We start from the raw sequence: 18421 nt of genomic DNA, 5'->3' as shown, positions 1-18421 counted from the left end.
TGTAGCCAATGCAACAGAGGAGAAACTGAAGAGGACATATTTTCCATTCCAATGTCCAAAATATTGGAGAGTTTAAGAAAGTCATTTCCTCCAATTATCAGAAATTATAAAAGACTCTCCATTAAAAAAACAGTGAATAAAAATTGTGTGTGACCCTAACAGAAAAGAAAAATAAAGTAGATATACCATTACATTATACAGCAACCTGCCACCAAATAAGGAACAGACTATAACGTCAAAGGGTCACAGACAATATATCCCCATATTGGATCCTCAGCAGATCCTTAGTGTATCACCAATACCTTTGACGGATCCAAGGTTTCTATACGTTGCAATGCTTGCATAGCTTGTCATGCCAACAAGTACTATTGAATTGAATACAAAGATATTTAGTTTCTCTGGTTTTACTTCAGTTAGGATGCTATCTTACTTAGTTTACAAAGGGATTCAATTGTAAGTTAGACATTTAGAGGAAAAGCAGAAGGCTTGCTATGAATTGTTAATAACTGGGAACCTTGACTGATCTATTTTATAATATCACTGGAGAAGTCTTCTTGCTGACAAACTCAAAGGCTGGAATATGGTGTTTGGAACTTACAGGACAAGTTACTCAAAATATATTTTGTCTTTGTAATTCTCTGTACATCTATGAACCGCAAGGGCATCCCTTTAGGGGACTGACTGTGACTGAGCTGGGAAATGGATCAAGTTCCCAGGATTCCCAATCCAAAATTATGTGAAATGAAAAAGGAATTTTCAAAGGAGTTTAAGAAATAGCTGTCACTATTTCAGGATCTCCAACTCAGCAACTGAAGCTCTCTTTGCATTGTAAAAATTCTTCCCAGCAGAGACCCAATACAACCCAAATTAGGACAGAGAGTCAGATTTCCCTTTTGAAAGTATTGGAAACTAGAAACTTTCAAAGTAGTTTCATAGTAAATTCTAGAAATTTGAGCTTTTTTCTTAAGTAGCTTTGTAACAGCTTTCCAAAAGTTCCAACAGAAACCCTCTCTCTAAAGGGCAAGAACAGTGAATTCACCCCAGCCTCTACTTTGAAAAGGGGGCTAGGAAATGGCACCAGTACTGAGAGAATTCTGGGAGTTGGAACTCAGGGCAATTGTGGGAGAAAAGGTCAAAAGAAGGCTTTCAAGATCTCCCAGAAGTCACTGCTTCAGGAAACTGTGCTGGTTTTGCTGTATCATAGGTACTCAAAGGGCAGTAGTACAGTGTAAGTATGGGCATGTGCCAAAACTGCAACTAAAACATCCTTACAGTATGGACACACTGCAACACTGGTAACTAAAGTGGCTTTACCCCACTGGTTCAGTCTCCACTGTTAGTCTCACACCCAGGCTTTTCTACAGACTAAATCTACTTCCTGCTGCAACACTTCCAGCACAAGGTACAAGAGACTGAATCAAACATAGGCCTGGTCTATACCTAAAACTTAGCTGACCTAGGCCTGGTCTGCACTACAGCGTTAGATCAACATTTGCGACGCCTGTACTCCACCTCGGCAAGAGGACTAGCGCTAGAGTCGAGCTTCCAGGGTCGAATTAGGGGTAGTGTAGACACAAAGCTGTGTAATTCGACGGGTTTGGCCTCCAGGAGTGCTCCAATGTGACCGCTCTGAACAGCGCTTTCAACTCCACTGCACTTCAGCCAGGTACATAAGAAAAGCCTCAGGAACTTTTTAATTTCATTTCCTGTTAATCAGCATGGAGAGCTCACCACCACAGCTGACCATGCCTGCCCAGGGCCGCAAACGCGCTCCAGCATGGAGTATACAGGAAACACTGGATCTGATTGTTGTGTGGGGAGAAGAGTCTGTGCAGGCAGAGCTTCGAACTAGCAAAAGAAACACTGACATCTATGCCAAAATCGCACAGGGCATGGGGAACAAAGGCTACACCAGGAACACACAGCAATGCCGTGTGAAAATAAAAAACCTCAGGCAAGCGTACCAGAAAACAAGGGAGGCGAATAGTCGATCTGGTTCTGAGACACAGACATACCGCTTCTATTAGCAGCTGCTTGCGATTCTAGGCGGGGACCCCACCAGTACCTCAACACTCTCCATGGACACCTCCGAGGGGGCCCGGGCAGCCATGGGCAACAACGAGGAGGACATTGTTGATGAGGAATAGGAGGAGGAGGAGGAGAATGCACAGCAGGCATGTGGAGGATCCATTCTCCCCGACAGTCAGGACCTTTTCCTAACTCTGGAGCTAATCCCCACCCAGGACCTACTGTTGCGGGACTATGATGGTGGGGAAGGCATCTCTGCTGAGTGCACACTTGTAATTACACTTCAGGGGTTAAATGCAATTGTGGTTAATGTTTAATTGGAGGTAAACAATTGGGATACAGTGGTGACCGGTCCAGCCACGCAAAGAGTGCTCCCCGGAAAAGCCTGTTTATGTGCCAAGAGTTTCCCCAACAAAAAACGTCCCCAGATGTGCCCACACAGCACCTATCCTTTCTTGTGTGCTTACCATGCCTGTCTGCAAACCGAAATCTGCTGCCCATGGCTCTGCCGTGTGTTGTACCTTACTGGTAGGTGCTTCTTTTAGAAGACAAAATGTGGCCATGTACCTCAGGGAATGTATTTACTGCTGGGAGGCGTTTCATTCATTGCAAGAGTTAACCTAGTGTTTTCAACAATGTATGTTTTTCCTTGCAGCTGCAACGTTGTCTGTGTGTGCTTCTTCCACACCAGCACAAAGGCTGACCCAGATTAGAAGGCAAAAAAAGTAGACAAGGGAAGACATGTTCTGTGATTTGATGTGTTCCTCCAAGACTGACAGAGCCCAGCTGAATGCATGGAGGCTTACACTGTCGGAGAGCATGCACACCGACCAAGAGGGCAGGAAAGCATGCAGGGGACAAGAGCGTAACATGCAAGAGGAGATGTTGCGGCTTAGGGGGGAGCAAACAGACATGTTGAGGCGTCTGGTTGAGGTGCAGGAAAGGCAGCTAGACCTTAGAGTCCTGCTGCACCCAATGATGAACCAGCTGCCCTCCTCACCAAGTTCCATTTCCTCCTTTCCCAGACATTCTAGAATGCAGGGGGGAAAGCTCCATTATCCCTTGAACTCAACTCCAAGGGACGGTTCATGGAGCAGAAAGCTCTCATTCCCACAGCTTTGATTGCTCGACAGTGCAATTGTAGTAAGCTACGTGTCCTTGCCCCTCCTCCCCTGTGTTATCAGGCCCTTAAACCTGGGTTATCTTTGCTATTCATTGCTGTTTCTGTTCAGTGTTTGTTAGCATAATAAAAATGTATGAATTGAGGACAAGAGGCTCTTTATTCACTGTGCACACTGTGATTGGTGGGGGTTTAGTTTACAGGGCAGTACATGCAAAAAAAGGGGGCAGCTTGGTAAGGAACAACACACAGAACTGTCACATCAGCATTAGATCATTCATTAAACTGGTTTTCAAAGCCTCTTGGAGATACAATGTGCCTCAATGTGCTCTTCTTATTGCCCTGGTGTCTGGATGCTCAAAATGGGCTGCCAGGCAATCTGCCTCAACCCCCCACCCCACCAGAAACTTTTCCCTCTTACTTTCACAGATACTATGGAGCACACAGCAAGCAGCAGCAACAATGGGAATATTGCTTTCACTGAGGTCTAACCTAGTGAGTAAACTGCGCCAGCACCCCTTTAAACATCCAAAGGCACATTCTACCACCATTCTGCACTTGCTCAGCCTATGGTTGAACTGCTCCTTACTGCTGTCCGGGCTGCCTGCATACGGCTTCATGAGCCACGGGAGCAAGGGGTAGGCTGGGTCTTCAAGGATAACTATTGGCATTTCAACATCACCAACAGTAATTTTCTGGTCTGGGAAGAAAGTTCCTTCTTGCAGATTGCTGAAGAGACCGGAATTCCTAAAGATGCGCACGTCATGTACCTTTCCTGACCATCCCACGCTGATGTCGGTGAAATGGCCCTGGTAATCCACATGCGCTTGTAACACCATTGAGAAGTACCCCTTGCGGTTTATGTACTCTGGTGCCAAGTTAGGGATGTGCGTTCTGTCTATCGCCCCACCACAGTTAGGGAACCCCATTGCGGCAAGTCATCCACTATGTCCTGCACATTTCCCAGAGTCACTACCCTTCTTAGCAGAAGTGAATTGATTACCCTGGCTACTTGGATCACAGCAGCCCCCACAGTAGATTTACACACTCCAAACTGATTCCCAAATAATCTGGAGTTGCAAGCTTCCACAGGGCTATTGCCACTCGCTTCTCAACTGTCAGAGAGGGTCTCATTTTGGTATTTTTGTGCTTCAGGGCTCAAGAAAGCAATTTGCAAAGTTCCACGAAAGTGGCCTTACGCATTCGAAAGTTATGCAGCCACTGCTCCTCATCCCATACCTGCATAACTATGCAGTCCCACCAGTCTGTGCTTGTTTCCCGGGCCCAGAAACGGCGTTCCACTGTGTCATCAAGCCCAGCTGCCACTGCCAGCATGTGCGAATTGCTCCATTCCATGGCTTCCAGCATGGCTATTAGTGTGGCATCACATTCTTCTGCGCGGCGGCTCCTGGCTAGGCTCTGCAAATACCACAGGACGACGTGTATGCGATGCTCACAACAGTGTACAGCTGAGCGGGGTCCATACTTGCCGTGCTATGGCGTCTGCACGAGTAACCCAGGCTTAGGCGCAAAAATGATTGTTTGCCGTTGCTTTCAGGGCCAGAGGGAGGGAGGAGGCAAGTGCATCATGGGATGCTGATGATGTGTACCCAAAACAACCTGCGAAAATGTTTTTGCTCCATTAGGCAATGGGAGCCTAACTCAGAATTCCAATCAACAGCAGGAACTGTGGGATAGCTGAGTCGATGCTAGCCAGGGTAGTGAGGATGCGCTCAGCCAACGGAATGTGCATAGTGGGGACATGCAGCATTGACTTTGTAAAATCGGAGGCTAAATGGCAGCTTAAATAATTTCGACCTAATTTCTTAATGTAGACATGCCCCTATGTCACTCTGGGTTGTGAAAAATTCACACCCCTGAGAAACATAGCTAAACTGACCTGACCCTCAGTATAGATACCACTAGATCAATAGAAGAATTCTTCCATCAACCTAGAGGCTGCTTCAAGGGGGTAGATTTGCTACAGCAAAGGAAAAATGTGCTACAGTTTTCTGTCACTGAAGCAAGCATCTAAATTATGGAGCTACAGCAGCACTGCAGCTGTATAGCTTGTGGTGTAGACATAGCCTGCGATGTCCACTGACAATTCAGAGCACTAACTATAGACCGAGGTGACCAAACTACGGCCCGCGGGCCACGTCCAGCCTCCTGCGGGAGGGGGCAGTCAGGAAGGAGAAGAGGGTTGGATGAGGGGGTGGGGGGCAGTGAAGGGCAGGGGTTCTGGGGGCAGTCAGGGGACAGGGAGAAGGGATGGTTGGATGGGGCAGGGGTCCCGGGGGAGCCATCAGGAATGAGAGGAGGGGTTGGATGGGGTGGCGGGGTCCGGGGACAGGGAGCGGGGGTGTGTGGATGGAGCAGGAGTCCCAGGGGGGCCGTCAAGGAACAGGGGGGATTGGATGGGGCAGGAGTCCCAGGGCGGAGGGGGGGCGCCACGACCCCCTTCCCTAACTGGCCCTCCATACAATTTACAAAACCCAATGTGGCCCTCAGGCCAAAAAGTTTGCCCACCCCTCCTATAGACTGTTGAACTAGCCTGACAGTTTGACTGTAAGCCATTTAAATATTCATAAATTAGTATTTCAGTCAGAAATGCTTCACTTTAACTACTGCCATTTAAGAACATGACTGGAGCTACTGACTAATTTTTGCTGAACACTGTACATTCAAGAGCTTACTGTTCGGGACCTAGAAAACATGTAGTGGAATCTTTAAAATGTGCATAAACCTTTTAGGAGTGTGCATAGTAGCAAAAATAAATTAATTTGACCTCTGGATTAAAAACAACAACAAACAACACATCTAAAGTTACCATTGCTACAACTGGAAACCAGTATTTCATTTTCTATTTATGTGCAGTGACTGGGATTGTTAACTAACTCAGTCATTCAAAAATCATGCCACCTTACTTGGTACAGCTGGTCAAAAATAACTTTACTGAAAAACTAAATAATTCTTCCCAATCAAAAAGCCCGCAAATCTCATGGCAGATTTATGTTGATAATCAGTGCATTGCTGAGGACAGATTTAAACATACTTGAGAAAAATAAAAACTTATAGATCTATTATTCAATTTTTCCATGTTTCCTTAAAACTTAACACTATTAATTCTAACCTAGTTCTTTAAAAAACAAAACCCCCAAAACTAATGAGATGTGGGTTTTACAATTTTCCTTATGATAAGCAATTTTCATTTCCTTGTTCCATTCCTTTCCACCCAATTGTGCACTAGTTTACACTGCTCAGCTATGTATTATGGTCATTTACTGATCAACCCATTTAAACAGCAGACAAAAAAGCAACATTCAAATTTAGGTTGCGGTTATCCGTTTTAGAGAAAGGGAATCAGTGATCTCAGTTTACTAGTGTGAATTTAGCATGGACTCTCGTGCAGCCTTTTCAAAGACAGGAATTGAAGGAAAATGTTAATTTAGCTAAACTGGCTCTTACAATCAAGTAATATTTGTATGGTGTTAAAGAGTTATTGGTTTATGTGTTATCAAGTATTCGCCAAATGTCATTAAAATGTATAAGGAACTATCCTAAACATTTAAAATAAAATATAACTGCAAACATTCTTATTTTTCAGGAACTGTGAAGAATACTTGTAACCTCACCTATTATGGCCCAATAAAGTCACAGCCCTATAACCCTGCCACTTTTCGAGGCTGTACTCCGCAAGGGCTTTAATTAAATTCTGCATCAAGGATTATTTAAATACTGGGCAAATTATAAGAAGCATGGTATATAAAAAGTTATTTTAAATATAATTATATTTGAACTCCACTGTAATAACTCTTTTCAGAGTAGCAGTCGTGTTAGTCTGTATCCGCAAAAAGAACAGGAAGTGGGCTGTAGTCCACGAAAGCTTATGCTCTAATAAATTTGTTAGTCTCTAAGGTGCCACAAGTACTCCTGTTCTTTTTGTAATAACTCTGAGCACACTAATGTAAGGTAGACAGGATTGAAATGACACCTAAGACAGAAAGGACAGGTTTCTTTAGCTGAGAGGTTTGATGATTTCCTGTAGATAATTGGTGTTCCTGGAGTTCCGTTCTCAAGTCCAAATAACTGATGTTCTTTAAGTAACAATGGTTTATAATTATTTTTCTTCTTCTCAAAAAGGAATATTCTAGGGCTTAATTCAGCACATTATACAGCACATTATGGCCTGCTGTAGCAAAAGCCCCGAAAGGCAGCTGATACTTCCTTTCTACAGGAAAGGCTTGCAATGCCACAGAGCCCACCATTTCTCTAAATAGAGATTAGCTGTGATGAATTGTGAGGATACTCAAGGAAGCTCATTAAAATGAACTTTCCTGTCTCCCCTTTTTTGCTCTTCATCCCCCAAAACACATAAGGCCATATAACCTGTAGGAATTACTGCTGCTGTACAGATGACATGACACCATCTTCACCCCTGCTGTACTTACCAAGCTAGGGGCTGTATAGCTCCTGGCACAATCTATGGTATGCATCTGTGTGACGGGGTGTGTACTGGGCAAGGGAGAGTTAACCCCACACTGTGGGTGGCAGAATTTCCGCCCCTCAGACCATGCTGGTAATGCTCCATCTGCTGCCTTATAATAAAAGGGAGCAGCCCAGCTCATTCTAGGCTGACCACCCAAGAGAGAAGATGCTTGATGGAGGCTCCAGGCCAGGAGCCGTTACAGCCACTGACTGTGGGAGCCAGAGAACCCTGGGGCCAGATTGGAGACCTGCTACCTTCAGTCAACTGCCAGGAGTCAGACTTCCAGGGTGCTACCTCTGCCAGGGAACCCAGGGATACCAACAATGTATGGACTGCTACCTCAGGAAACATGGTAGGAAGTGGCCCAGGGAGGCAGGGCGGAGAGAGTGGTATCTCCCACCCGAGCAAGGTCAGCATGTTGCAGTAGGATTCCCTGCTGACTGGGTGGCAACCACACCTGTCTCCAAGAGGGCCCTGGGCTGGGACCCAGTGGAGAGGGAGGGTCCTGGTCCTCCTACCCCAGCCACCACCCACCCCTAGGTGACAGCCCACTTCCCTGAATCTAGCCACTAGACCACGCAGCCCTGAACATAAGGGCAGCTGTGTTGACTCTGGCCATTAGGCCGCCCAGCCCTGTACCCGAAGGCCGCCATATTGACTCCGACCCCTGGGCCATGCTGCTTTCAGCCTGGGGACAGACTGGTAGACTAACTGTGGTGGTATCACAACCCCAACCCACCCCCAAAGGAGGACAGGGTTTGCATATCATGTGACAATTTGAAAGAACAGAAGATTCCAATCAAATTAATTTACATAATCATTCTACTGTTCATACATTCAGTTAATGATATGCTGACAAGTCATCCACCATACACTCTCCAACAACCAAAAGACATACTTATTAACTCTTTCAATATGGGCACGCTCAGCTAGTAACTGAACATATAAACTGAAAGGTAACAGAATATTTAGTAGATTACCCTAATTGGTCATTTCCAAGATTTTTAACACTTAAAATATGTTTCTGTTCTAATGTATTTTGTATACATGTATACATGATTTACAGTAATCTCAGCTGCAAATTAATGAAGTTGGGGTTTTGGCGGGGGAAGAGGAGTGTTTTCTTACTAGGAATGCTGCACTAAAGGAAATGACCATTCAAGAAGAGAAAATGATTGCAAACGGTAGAATACTGCTAGTTGGAACATCACTACAAGACCGGTTTTACATACACTGTAGCCGTTTCTGCATTAGGATTTTTTGCTAAACTGTTGCCATCAGTGCTTCAGCTCCACTAGTGGAGGGACTAGTGTAGACAGCTTAACAGGTGGTCAGCAATACTTTGTTCACACTAATGCTTCCATCAGAGCTGAACTGGTCATAGCACCAGTAGAAAATGTTTAGGAAAAGCATCCTGTTTTAGACAAGGTTACAATTACTTCTCCTGGGGGAATTCTGCACACAATATTTTAAAATCCTGCAAAATTCTGTATATTTTATTTTTCAAAATAACACAATATAATCACGCTCCTGCTGACAGCCCAGGGCGGCTGGGGCTCCCACTGACAACTGTGAGTGTGATTTCACCATGTCTGGTCGCGGTAAGGGTGGTGAAGGCTTGGGAAAGGGAGGTGCCAAGCGCCATTGTAAAGTGCTTCAGGATAACATCCAGGGTATAACCAAGTCAGCTATTTGTCGCTTGGCTCGAAGCGGGTGTGTGAAGCGTATTTCGGGGTTGATCTACAAAGAGACCTGTGGAGTGCTGAAGGTGTTTGTCAAGGCTCCTTCCCCACTCTGAACTTTAGGGTACAGATGTGGGGGCCTGCATGAAAACTTCTAAGCTTAACTACCAGCTTAGATCTGGTCCGCTGCCACCACTCCCAATGTGCTAATTCCCTTCCCTGGGTAGCCTTGAGAGATTCTTCACCAATTTCCTGGTGAATACAGATCCAAAACCCTTGGATCTTAAAACAAGGAGAAATTAACCATCCCCCCTCCTTTCTCCCACCAACTCCTGGTGGATCAAGATCCAACCCCCTTGGATCTAAAAACAAGGAAAAATCAATCCGGTTCTTAAAAAGAAGGCTTTTAATTAAAGAAAAAGGTAAAAATCATCTCTGTAAAATCAGAATGGAAACTAACTTTACAGGGTAATCAAACTTAAAGAGCCCAGAGGAACCCCCTCTAGCCTTAGGTTCAAAGTTACAGCAAACAAAGATAAACACTCTAGCAAAAAGGTACATTTACAAGTTGAGAAAACAAAGATAAAAAACTAACACGCCTTGCCTGACTGTTTACTTACAAGTTGGAAATATGAGAGACTTGTTCAGAAAGATTTGGAGAGCATGGATTGATGTCTGGTCCCCCTCAGTCCCAAGAGCGAACAACCCCCAAAACAAAGAGCACAAACAAAAACCTTCCCCCCAAGATTTGAAAGTATCTTGTCCCCTTATTGGTCCTTTGGGTCAGGTGTCAGCCAGGTTACCTGAGCTTCTTAACCCTTTACAGGTAAAAGGATTTTGGAGTCTCTGGCCAGGAGGGATTTTATAGTATTGTACACAGGAGGGCTGTTACCCTTCCCTTTATAGTTATGACAGTGTTCTGGGAGAATGTGATCAGTGATGCTGTCACTTACACTGAACTTGCCAAGCAAAAGACTGTAATGGCTATGGATGTGGTTTATGCTCTGAAGCGCCAGGGTCGTACTCTCTACGGTTTTGGTGGCTAAACAAGTCACTAAAGTCAACAGGACAACTGTCCAACCTAAGTACCAATAACGCAAGGTCCTGATGAATAAGTAGTAAGTGATCATGTAATTAAGACCAGTATCATATTACATAAGTACAAGGAGTCGACTTTAAGGTTGCACAGACACATTCTGGTAATGGTAGGGTTTATAAAGTATATAAGATAGGGGAGGATAGTCAATGTCTCTTGTCTAATACTGCTATAACTGAAGAAACCTATCTGGTGTCATCCTGTAATTACAGGTTCAGCAGAAACAGCTATTAACTAATGTAAGATCACATTACATACTAGAGGTGAAATTCTGGTAATGAGTGCACAGCCCAAGTGATCAAACCTTGTGCTTAAAGTAAAACAAGTGAGGCTGAGCAATGCAACCCTCAGTTCCAAATTAGAGTACCTTGTGCATATCTAATGAGCAGCTGCTATTAAGGGACAGGGGTGTCGGGCTGAGTACTTTATTTTTTGAGCAATGGATTTCTGGCTAAAAGCCCCTCCCGCAACACTTCTGTTGACAGACTTGCCAGGAAACTTGGCTATTCCACACACAAGGAATGCAGCATTCCCCAAGCATGGCTGGCAGAAGTGTGCCATTTCTGATACCTTTTGGGCCTCACACAAGTGATAGACGGGAAGAGGGTTTCAGATGGTTTCTTGGACTTACAAATTATAATTAATCGAGGTGACGGGGGTGTTTAATGTTGTGGATTTTCACTGTTTGTTTTAATTTATACACTAAACTTGATTTTTTTCCAGGGGAAGATAGATCAGAAGAAAACCTGGCTTTATATTAACAAAAATAATAGATAGTATTTCCTGTATGGAAGACTTCACATACAGAAACTATGAACCACTTATTGAATGGCTTCTATTTTAAAAGTGATACAATATGATTTTTCATTTCTGTTTTTCACACACTGAAGAAAAATAAACAGAACGACAATTAAATACAGAAGATAAGGGCATTTTGTTTTTTTAAACTTTTATATACAAACTAAGATTTCCAAAAAAAACAGTTTTAAGGGTGTTTTTTGTTGTCATTGTTTGGTTTTTTTTGGTTTTTTTACATGTGGGTTCAGTGAGATACAGGTGCATTCAATATAGAGTTTGCTATTTTCAGAGTGGATTACTGTAGTGTTTATCCCCACTATAAAGTTACCTTTCATCAAATTACAGGTATATCCAATACTGCTATATTTCCTGCAACATAAAAAGTAATTTTCTTCAAGAAATATCCATGAAAACACAACTTTGTTACTTTAAATCAATTATTTTCTTTGTTTAATGCACACGCTTGACTTTTATGAAACAACAACCCAGTCTGCACGCATATTCATACAAGTAACGAATTCAATCATACTATGGTCATACATAAAGTCCCATCTAAACTATGAGCCTTCTACTTTGTTTAATAATTTACTCTTGCTTAAAATGGATATATAAACTTCACCAAAAATCACGCACTTTGTACAGCCAGCTGTAAATGGCTACAACATGAGGTGCAAGACTATGGCAAATCAGGTCATACAACTATAAAGAAGTTACGGTTAACACTTTCTTAAGGCCTTGTCTACACTGCAAAGTTTTGGTGGCAAAAGGCAGCTGTTGGCGGCAAAACAACGGAGATGTACACACTGCAATGCCACTTTTGGCGACAATACGAAACCATCTTGACGAAAGACATAGGACTTTTTCCACAAATTTTTTTTTTGACAGAGTGCCAGTGTAGACACCATGCTTGATTTTATCACTTTAATAGGCCTTCTGAAGGTGTCCCACAATGCCTCTCCTGACTACTCTTGTCAGCAGTTCCAACTCCACTGCCCTGCAGCCAGGTAAACAACCATCACCCTTCTTCCCTTTAAAGCACTGGGAATTATTGAAATTCCACTTCCTGTTTGCTTGCCGTGGAGAACTCACATCGCATCTTCTCAGCTGACAGTGGTGGCTCCACCCAGCAGACGCTCTCCCACTTGCACCACTACAGAGCTGCTAGGTCTGCTTGGTATTTGGGGAGAGGAGGCTGTGCAGTCCCAGCTGCGCTCCAGCCATAGGAATTTCAGGCAGGTTTTTCGATGTTTGTGCGAAAAGGGTTATGACCGGGACATGGTGCAGTGCAGAGTAAAGATCAAGGAGCTGAGGTACGCATACCAGAAGGCAAGGGAGGCAAATCGCTGCTCCAGTGCAGCGCTGAAGACATGCCATTTCTATAAGGAGTTAGATCTATCCTCAGCAGTAACCCCACCTCCACCACCAAGAGCCCCATAGATACTTTGGCAGGGCTGGAGTTGGCAGAAAGTGGACCTAACCCAGAGGACGAAGTCACTGATAAAGAGGTGGAGGTAGATGACTATGTGGAGCCCACTGCGGGGTTGCCTGGTGGTGTGCCCAGTCAGTAGCTGTTCTCCACTCCAGAGGTGTCTAGCCAGTCACGGCAGTCGCACTCCAGTGAGCAAGAAGCAGGAGAGGAGACCCTGGTAAGTGGTTTTGCTTTGTGTAGTGCAGAGGTGAGCTAAGGACATAGAAATGTACATGGCTGGCTGTGTTTCTGTGTGCTGGACATTTCCCTGTGCAGCTAACTAGTATGGCAGAACAGGGTGTTGATGCATACCAAGATTTCATGGGAATCCTCCAGAGAGATCTCTAGGAAACTTTTTCCTGGAGGTATTCAGCAATCCTCTGCCAAAGATTCTTTGGCAGAGCTAATTTGTTCCTTCCCTCATTGAACAAAACTTTCTCACGCCATTCTGCAATCACTTGTGCAGGGACCAAAGCAGCACACAGGCAAGCAGTATAGGGACTGGGTCCGAAGCCACCAGCATGCAGTAGATGCACCCTTGCTTCCTCTCAGGAGTGAGGTATCTGCTACAATGATCCCTGCCTATGGAAAAGGGTGGGAAAATTTACAATATTGTCGCAAGTTGATTGCACCACAACTTGTTCATATTGCCTTTCTCCTCATGTAGAATGCCTCACACCCTGGGATAAACTTACCATGCTTGGGGTTTCGCCAACATGTGTGCTTGTCAAGAGTCAGTGAGAAAGTGATTGGTATGTTACTAGAGGCATATTTTACTATAATGTTTCAATGCTGTGTGTGTACTTATCAGTCATGCTTCTGTGTTGTTCCTTGTGCTTCTGCAGATGTGGCCTTCAGAGGCACCCCCTACACACCAGCGGAGCGCCTCCTCCATGTAAGAAAGCACCTGAGATGGAACAAGGAGGGTATGTTCCAGGAGCTGCTGCAATATTCAGATGCAGAAAAGAGGGAGTGTGTGCAGTGGAGGGAAACCGAAAGGCAGGACAGAAAAGAAAATGAGGCCTTCATTAAGGACGCTACTGAGAGGATGACTAAAGTTATAGAGGAGCAAACTAAGATGCTGAAGTCAATCATAGCACTCCAGACTAAGCAGATGAGCCCTCCCCTTCAGCGCATTTAGAACTCTTTCCTATGCCCTCCCTTGCATTCCTTTTCGCTTTCCGGGACTTCTCGCTTTCCTGTTCACTCCACCCCGATGGACACTTTTTCAAATGACAGCTAGAGTTACTCCCCAGCTACCCTCCTCTCCAATCAAGAGAGAGAGAGAGAGAGAGAGAGAGATGGTGTTGTTTTCTGTGCAATAAAAGTAAATCTTTATTTGTGTCCTGCAAATTGTGATAGCTGGTGGCAACAACACATACACAAGCAGTTCAGTAATTTGCTTACATGGAATCCTAGGCCACAAAAATCACAAATGCCTCCTAGCAAAACTTGATTTCATTAAGCATTGCAGTCCCGAGCATAGTAATATACATTACCGGTTCTCTTTTTCAAAGTGTTGCCTCAAAGCCTCCCTGATTCAAATTGCCTCCCGTTGTGCCCCTCTAATAGCCCTGGTATCTGGTTGCTCAAAATCTGCAGCCAGGCGGTCTGCCTCAGCAGTCCACCCCTGAGCAAACTTTTCACACTTACCTTCACAAATATCGTGCAATGTACAGCACACGGCTAAAACCATGGGAATATTATCCTCATTGAGGTCTACCCTGCCATAAAGACATCACCAGCATGCCTTTAATCTGCCAAACGCACATTCCACGGTCATCCTGCACCTACTCAGCCTGTTGTAGAAGTGCTCCTTACTGCTGTCTAGGTTTCCCGTGTAAGCTACATGAGCCATGGCATTAAGGGGTATGCCCAGGATAACTATGGGCATTTCAACATCCCCCACTGTAATCTTCTGGTCTGGAAAAATAGTCCCTGCTTGCAGCTTTCTGTACAGGTTGGTGTTCCTGAAGATATGTGCATCATGCACCTTTCCGAACCACCCCGCATTGATGTCACTGAAACGCTTGCGGTTATCCACAAGTGCCTGCAACACCATGGAGAAGTACCTCTTCCTATTGATGTACTCCGTCGCAAGATGGTCCAGTGCCAAAATTTAAATAAGTGTGCCATCTATCGCCTCTCCACAGTCAGAGAAGCCCATTTCTGCAAAGCCATCCACTATTTCACGCACATTGCGAAGAGTCACAGTCCTTCATAGCAGAATGCAAGTAATGGCTCTGCACACTTGTGTTAACGCAGCCCCAACAGTCGACTTCCCGACTCCAAACTGATGCGCAACCGACCAGTAGCAGTCTGAATTTGCCAGCTCCCACACTGCAATCACCACGCACATCTACACCGAGAACAGCAGCTCTCATTTGAGTATTCTTGTGCCACAGGGAAGGGACAAGCTCCGCACACACTTCCAGGAAGGTGGCTTTCCTCATCAGAAAATTCTGTAACCACTGCTCATCGTCCCAGACCTGCACAACGACACCATCCCACCACTCAGTGCTAGTTTCCTGAGCCCAAAAGTGATGGTCCACCATTTGCAGCTGTTCCATGAATGCCAAAAGTAATTGAATGTTACTCCTATCCATGTCAGACAGCATGTCAGGCAACCGTGAATACTGTTAAGTTAGGAACTTCACGATGAACTGCACGGCCATTTGTAATGTGTTACTGACAGCTAGCAGAGCATTGGACAGCAGTGTGGGATCCATCCTTTCACAGAGATGGCAGGGCAAACAGTAAACAAGGGCCATTGAAAAATGCCGCAAAGATGGAAGCACATGGAATGCTGGAACGGAAAGCAATACATCATGGGACATTAAACCCGGACCCATGATGTGCTACAAACCACTCCACCTTCCCACAAGACCAGGAGTTCTCTAACTGGGGGTCGGGACCCCTCAGGGGATCGCGAGGTTATTGCATGGGGGGTCGTGAGCTGTCAGTCTCTACCCCAAGCCATGCTTTGCCTCCAGCATTTATAATGGTGTTAAATATATTGAAAGGTGTTTTTAATTTATAGGGGGTGGGGTCACACTCAGAGGCTTGCTGTGTGAAAGAAGTCACCAGTACAAAAGTTTGAGAACGACTGCACAAGACCTAGTAGCAGTAGATGGGAAGCTGAACTGTGGGATAGCTACTCACAGTGCACTGCTGTCACTGACGATGCTAATGTCCCAAGTGTGGATGCGCTGTGCCGACAGAGGGAGCATAGTGTGAACACACAATACCCATTTTCTTTCAGCACTTTTTGATCATTGACAAAAGTTTTGCCGACAAAACTCTGCAGTGTAGACAAGGCCTAACATTTGTAGGATTTAAAACAAAACAAAAAACTTACAGATTTGTGTTGACACATTTTCTTGACAGAGCTGTAACTTGTCTATCTCTTTGCTATCCCTTTTAATATAAAAAAGAATATTTACACCCAAGGATAGGGAAACCTTTACTCATGTGAGTATACCCACTTGTTCCTATGGAACTACTGATGCGAGTAAGGCCTCGTGTATACTACTAATATAAATGAGTCAAGAGACTTGTTTACAATACAGCTGTCCCCTGAAAGTTAAAAATTCTACTGTATATCATCCAAGGCTTTAGCCTCATGAGGATATAGTTCAGTCCCATATAGGCTAGAATTTGAACCATGTTGTAACTGTGTCAGAGGACAGCAGCATTTTAACCATGCCCTGGACTCATTTATAGCTGAAGAGTCCATGAAGCCTAACTTACACCACTATTCCTAGGCATGGTCTGTGCAGTTTTTTGGTGAGGGGGATGTGATTTTTTATTTTATGTTTTTACCTTAATAAATCAGTATAATCTTTAGCATAGAAGCAATTACACCAGTATAAGACATCTTTATGCTATTATTGCTTATTCCCCTAAATTTATTGGTATAACTTGTTCACACAAAAGGCTGTAACTGCTTTAACTATCCTGGTTTCAAATAGCTGTCCTTAAAGCAGTACAAAAATTGTGTGTAGACCAGCCCTTGTAGGAATAAATAAAACTACTCACAAGCCCTATACTTGGAAATACATGCAAATAGCAGAGGACAAACTCAATTAATATCTTCTTTCATTACAAATAGACAGTTCTGTCAAAAAATCTCTCTGCATAGCTATGTAAAACATTATTTTTAAAAGCTGGAAAAGTTAAAACAATGCATTCATCTGACCAAAGTATTTCAAGAGCCTGACACTGGGGTGGTGGTGTTAATTATTTATTTAATTAATTTGATTTCCTTCTCCCCTCCCCTTTTCCTTTGTCTACACAATGTATTGTGCATCTCACAAGAGCTGCTGTTAAGATTGAGCTCAGATTTAAATCCCAAATGCACTGCAGATTTGATTACAGTGTTATATGATGTCATGTATCCAAGACAACTAAGGCATTATGGTCTCCTAGGGATAAAACTACCTCTTGGTAATAGATTTAGGCACCCCAGCATGTGACTGATCCGTTGTCTCCAAATGAAAAATGTATGCAGCTGCACTCTTCAGCAAAACACATTACAAAAAACAACAGGTCCAAATAATTGTTCTCATTGGACAGCATACAGAAACAAAATAGATATTTTCTTTTTAAATAAAAAGGCATACCAGGTACTTTAAAGATGGAGATACAATTTATTAAAATCAGTTTGTAATATGTTTTAGAAGTCAGGCAAGGTGAATGTCTCCCGATTATTGGGCAAAACCTCTGCAATATTCATTTCTGACTCACGTATATGGGGAGGAACTCTTTCTTCCCATATTTTACTGGATGTTGTATAAAATAAAGGTTTTCAGTTATTCACTACAATATTTTAAAATTTTTATAATTTTTAATGTCTCTTCCCAGTCTTCTTCCACTCCTTGATGTAAAATTGAAACTGAGCACAAAATTGAAAGAGAACCAGTATCAGGAGGGATGCATGAAATGATTACAAAATTCTGCATCAGACCTTACAGGGACACAGGCAGCTCAAATTTAGCCCAAGATTTAGGTTTTGTAAGTTTATTTTTACAAAATCAAAACAAAATATAAATGTTTTCATGATTTAAAAGACAAAACAATAGTGTCCATGAAACTGGTATTTTAAATAAACATTCCCTGACAACATTTCAGCTGCAAACACTGGCCCAACCTTGTCATTTTTTATGTGCGGGTCAACATCATAGTGAAGCAACACACAAATTGCAGGATCAGGGGCATTTATTTTAAAACTGCCCATAGCCTTCTTCAAAACCGAATGAAGTCAACAGGAGTTTTCCCACAGACGTCAATTAGTTTTGGATCAGGCTCCATGTGCATTAGAACCTGAAAATGTAACTGATTGGAATGAAAAGTGACATGGACTATCAGATTGAACAGTGAAACTAAAAAGGCAAAGAGTAAGCAAACACCATAAACAGCAAGCAATTAAAACTAAATTACTATAAAAACATAATTTTGAGGTTTTTGTAACATAGAAAAGGACATTTGAAAAGATACTACAGTAGTCACTTTTCTTAAATTACACATGTCCCATGGTAAATGAATAAAAACTAAAATATGGGAATCATAGATATAGTTATGTAACTGTGCCACCTGAGCGCATTGCACTGAAAAATAGTGTTAATTTCATTTCCAAGATATCCCTGTCATACACAGTTCTCCAGGATAGCCTCAAAACAATACTGAATATTCTTTTGTTGATATTTCAGCTGAAGTGTAGCAATAACAATTGCCCAATGTT

General features: G+C 43.5%; 2 protein-coding genes across 5 annotated transcripts in view; one reads left to right on the top strand and one right to left on the bottom strand.

The window, feature by feature from the left end:
* The window catches only part of FOXN2 (forkhead box N2), a 163756-nt gene that overhangs the window by 125215 nt on the left and 20120 nt on the right, over nucleotides 1–18421 (bottom strand). The gene's annotated exons all lie outside the window — the stretch shown is intronic.
* LOC117874335 (histone H4-like) lies at nucleotides 9226–10365 on the top strand. Its single transcript, XM_034764334.1, has 2 exons — nucleotides 9226–9417; nucleotides 10246–10365. The coding sequence occupies exons 1-2, from the start codon at nucleotides 9226–9228 to the stop codon at nucleotides 10363–10365; spliced, it is 312 nt and encodes a 103-aa protein (XP_034620225.1).

The sequence above is a fragment of the Trachemys scripta genome, chromosome 3 (genome assembly GCF_013100865.1).
Source record: "Trachemys scripta elegans isolate TJP31775 chromosome 3, CAS_Tse_1.0, whole genome shotgun sequence".
Classification (NCBI taxonomy): Eukaryota; Metazoa; Chordata; order Testudines; family Emydidae; genus Trachemys; species Trachemys scripta.
The sequence above is the reverse complement of the archived record's forward strand: the minus strand, read 5'-3'. Positions and strand labels throughout refer to the sequence as shown.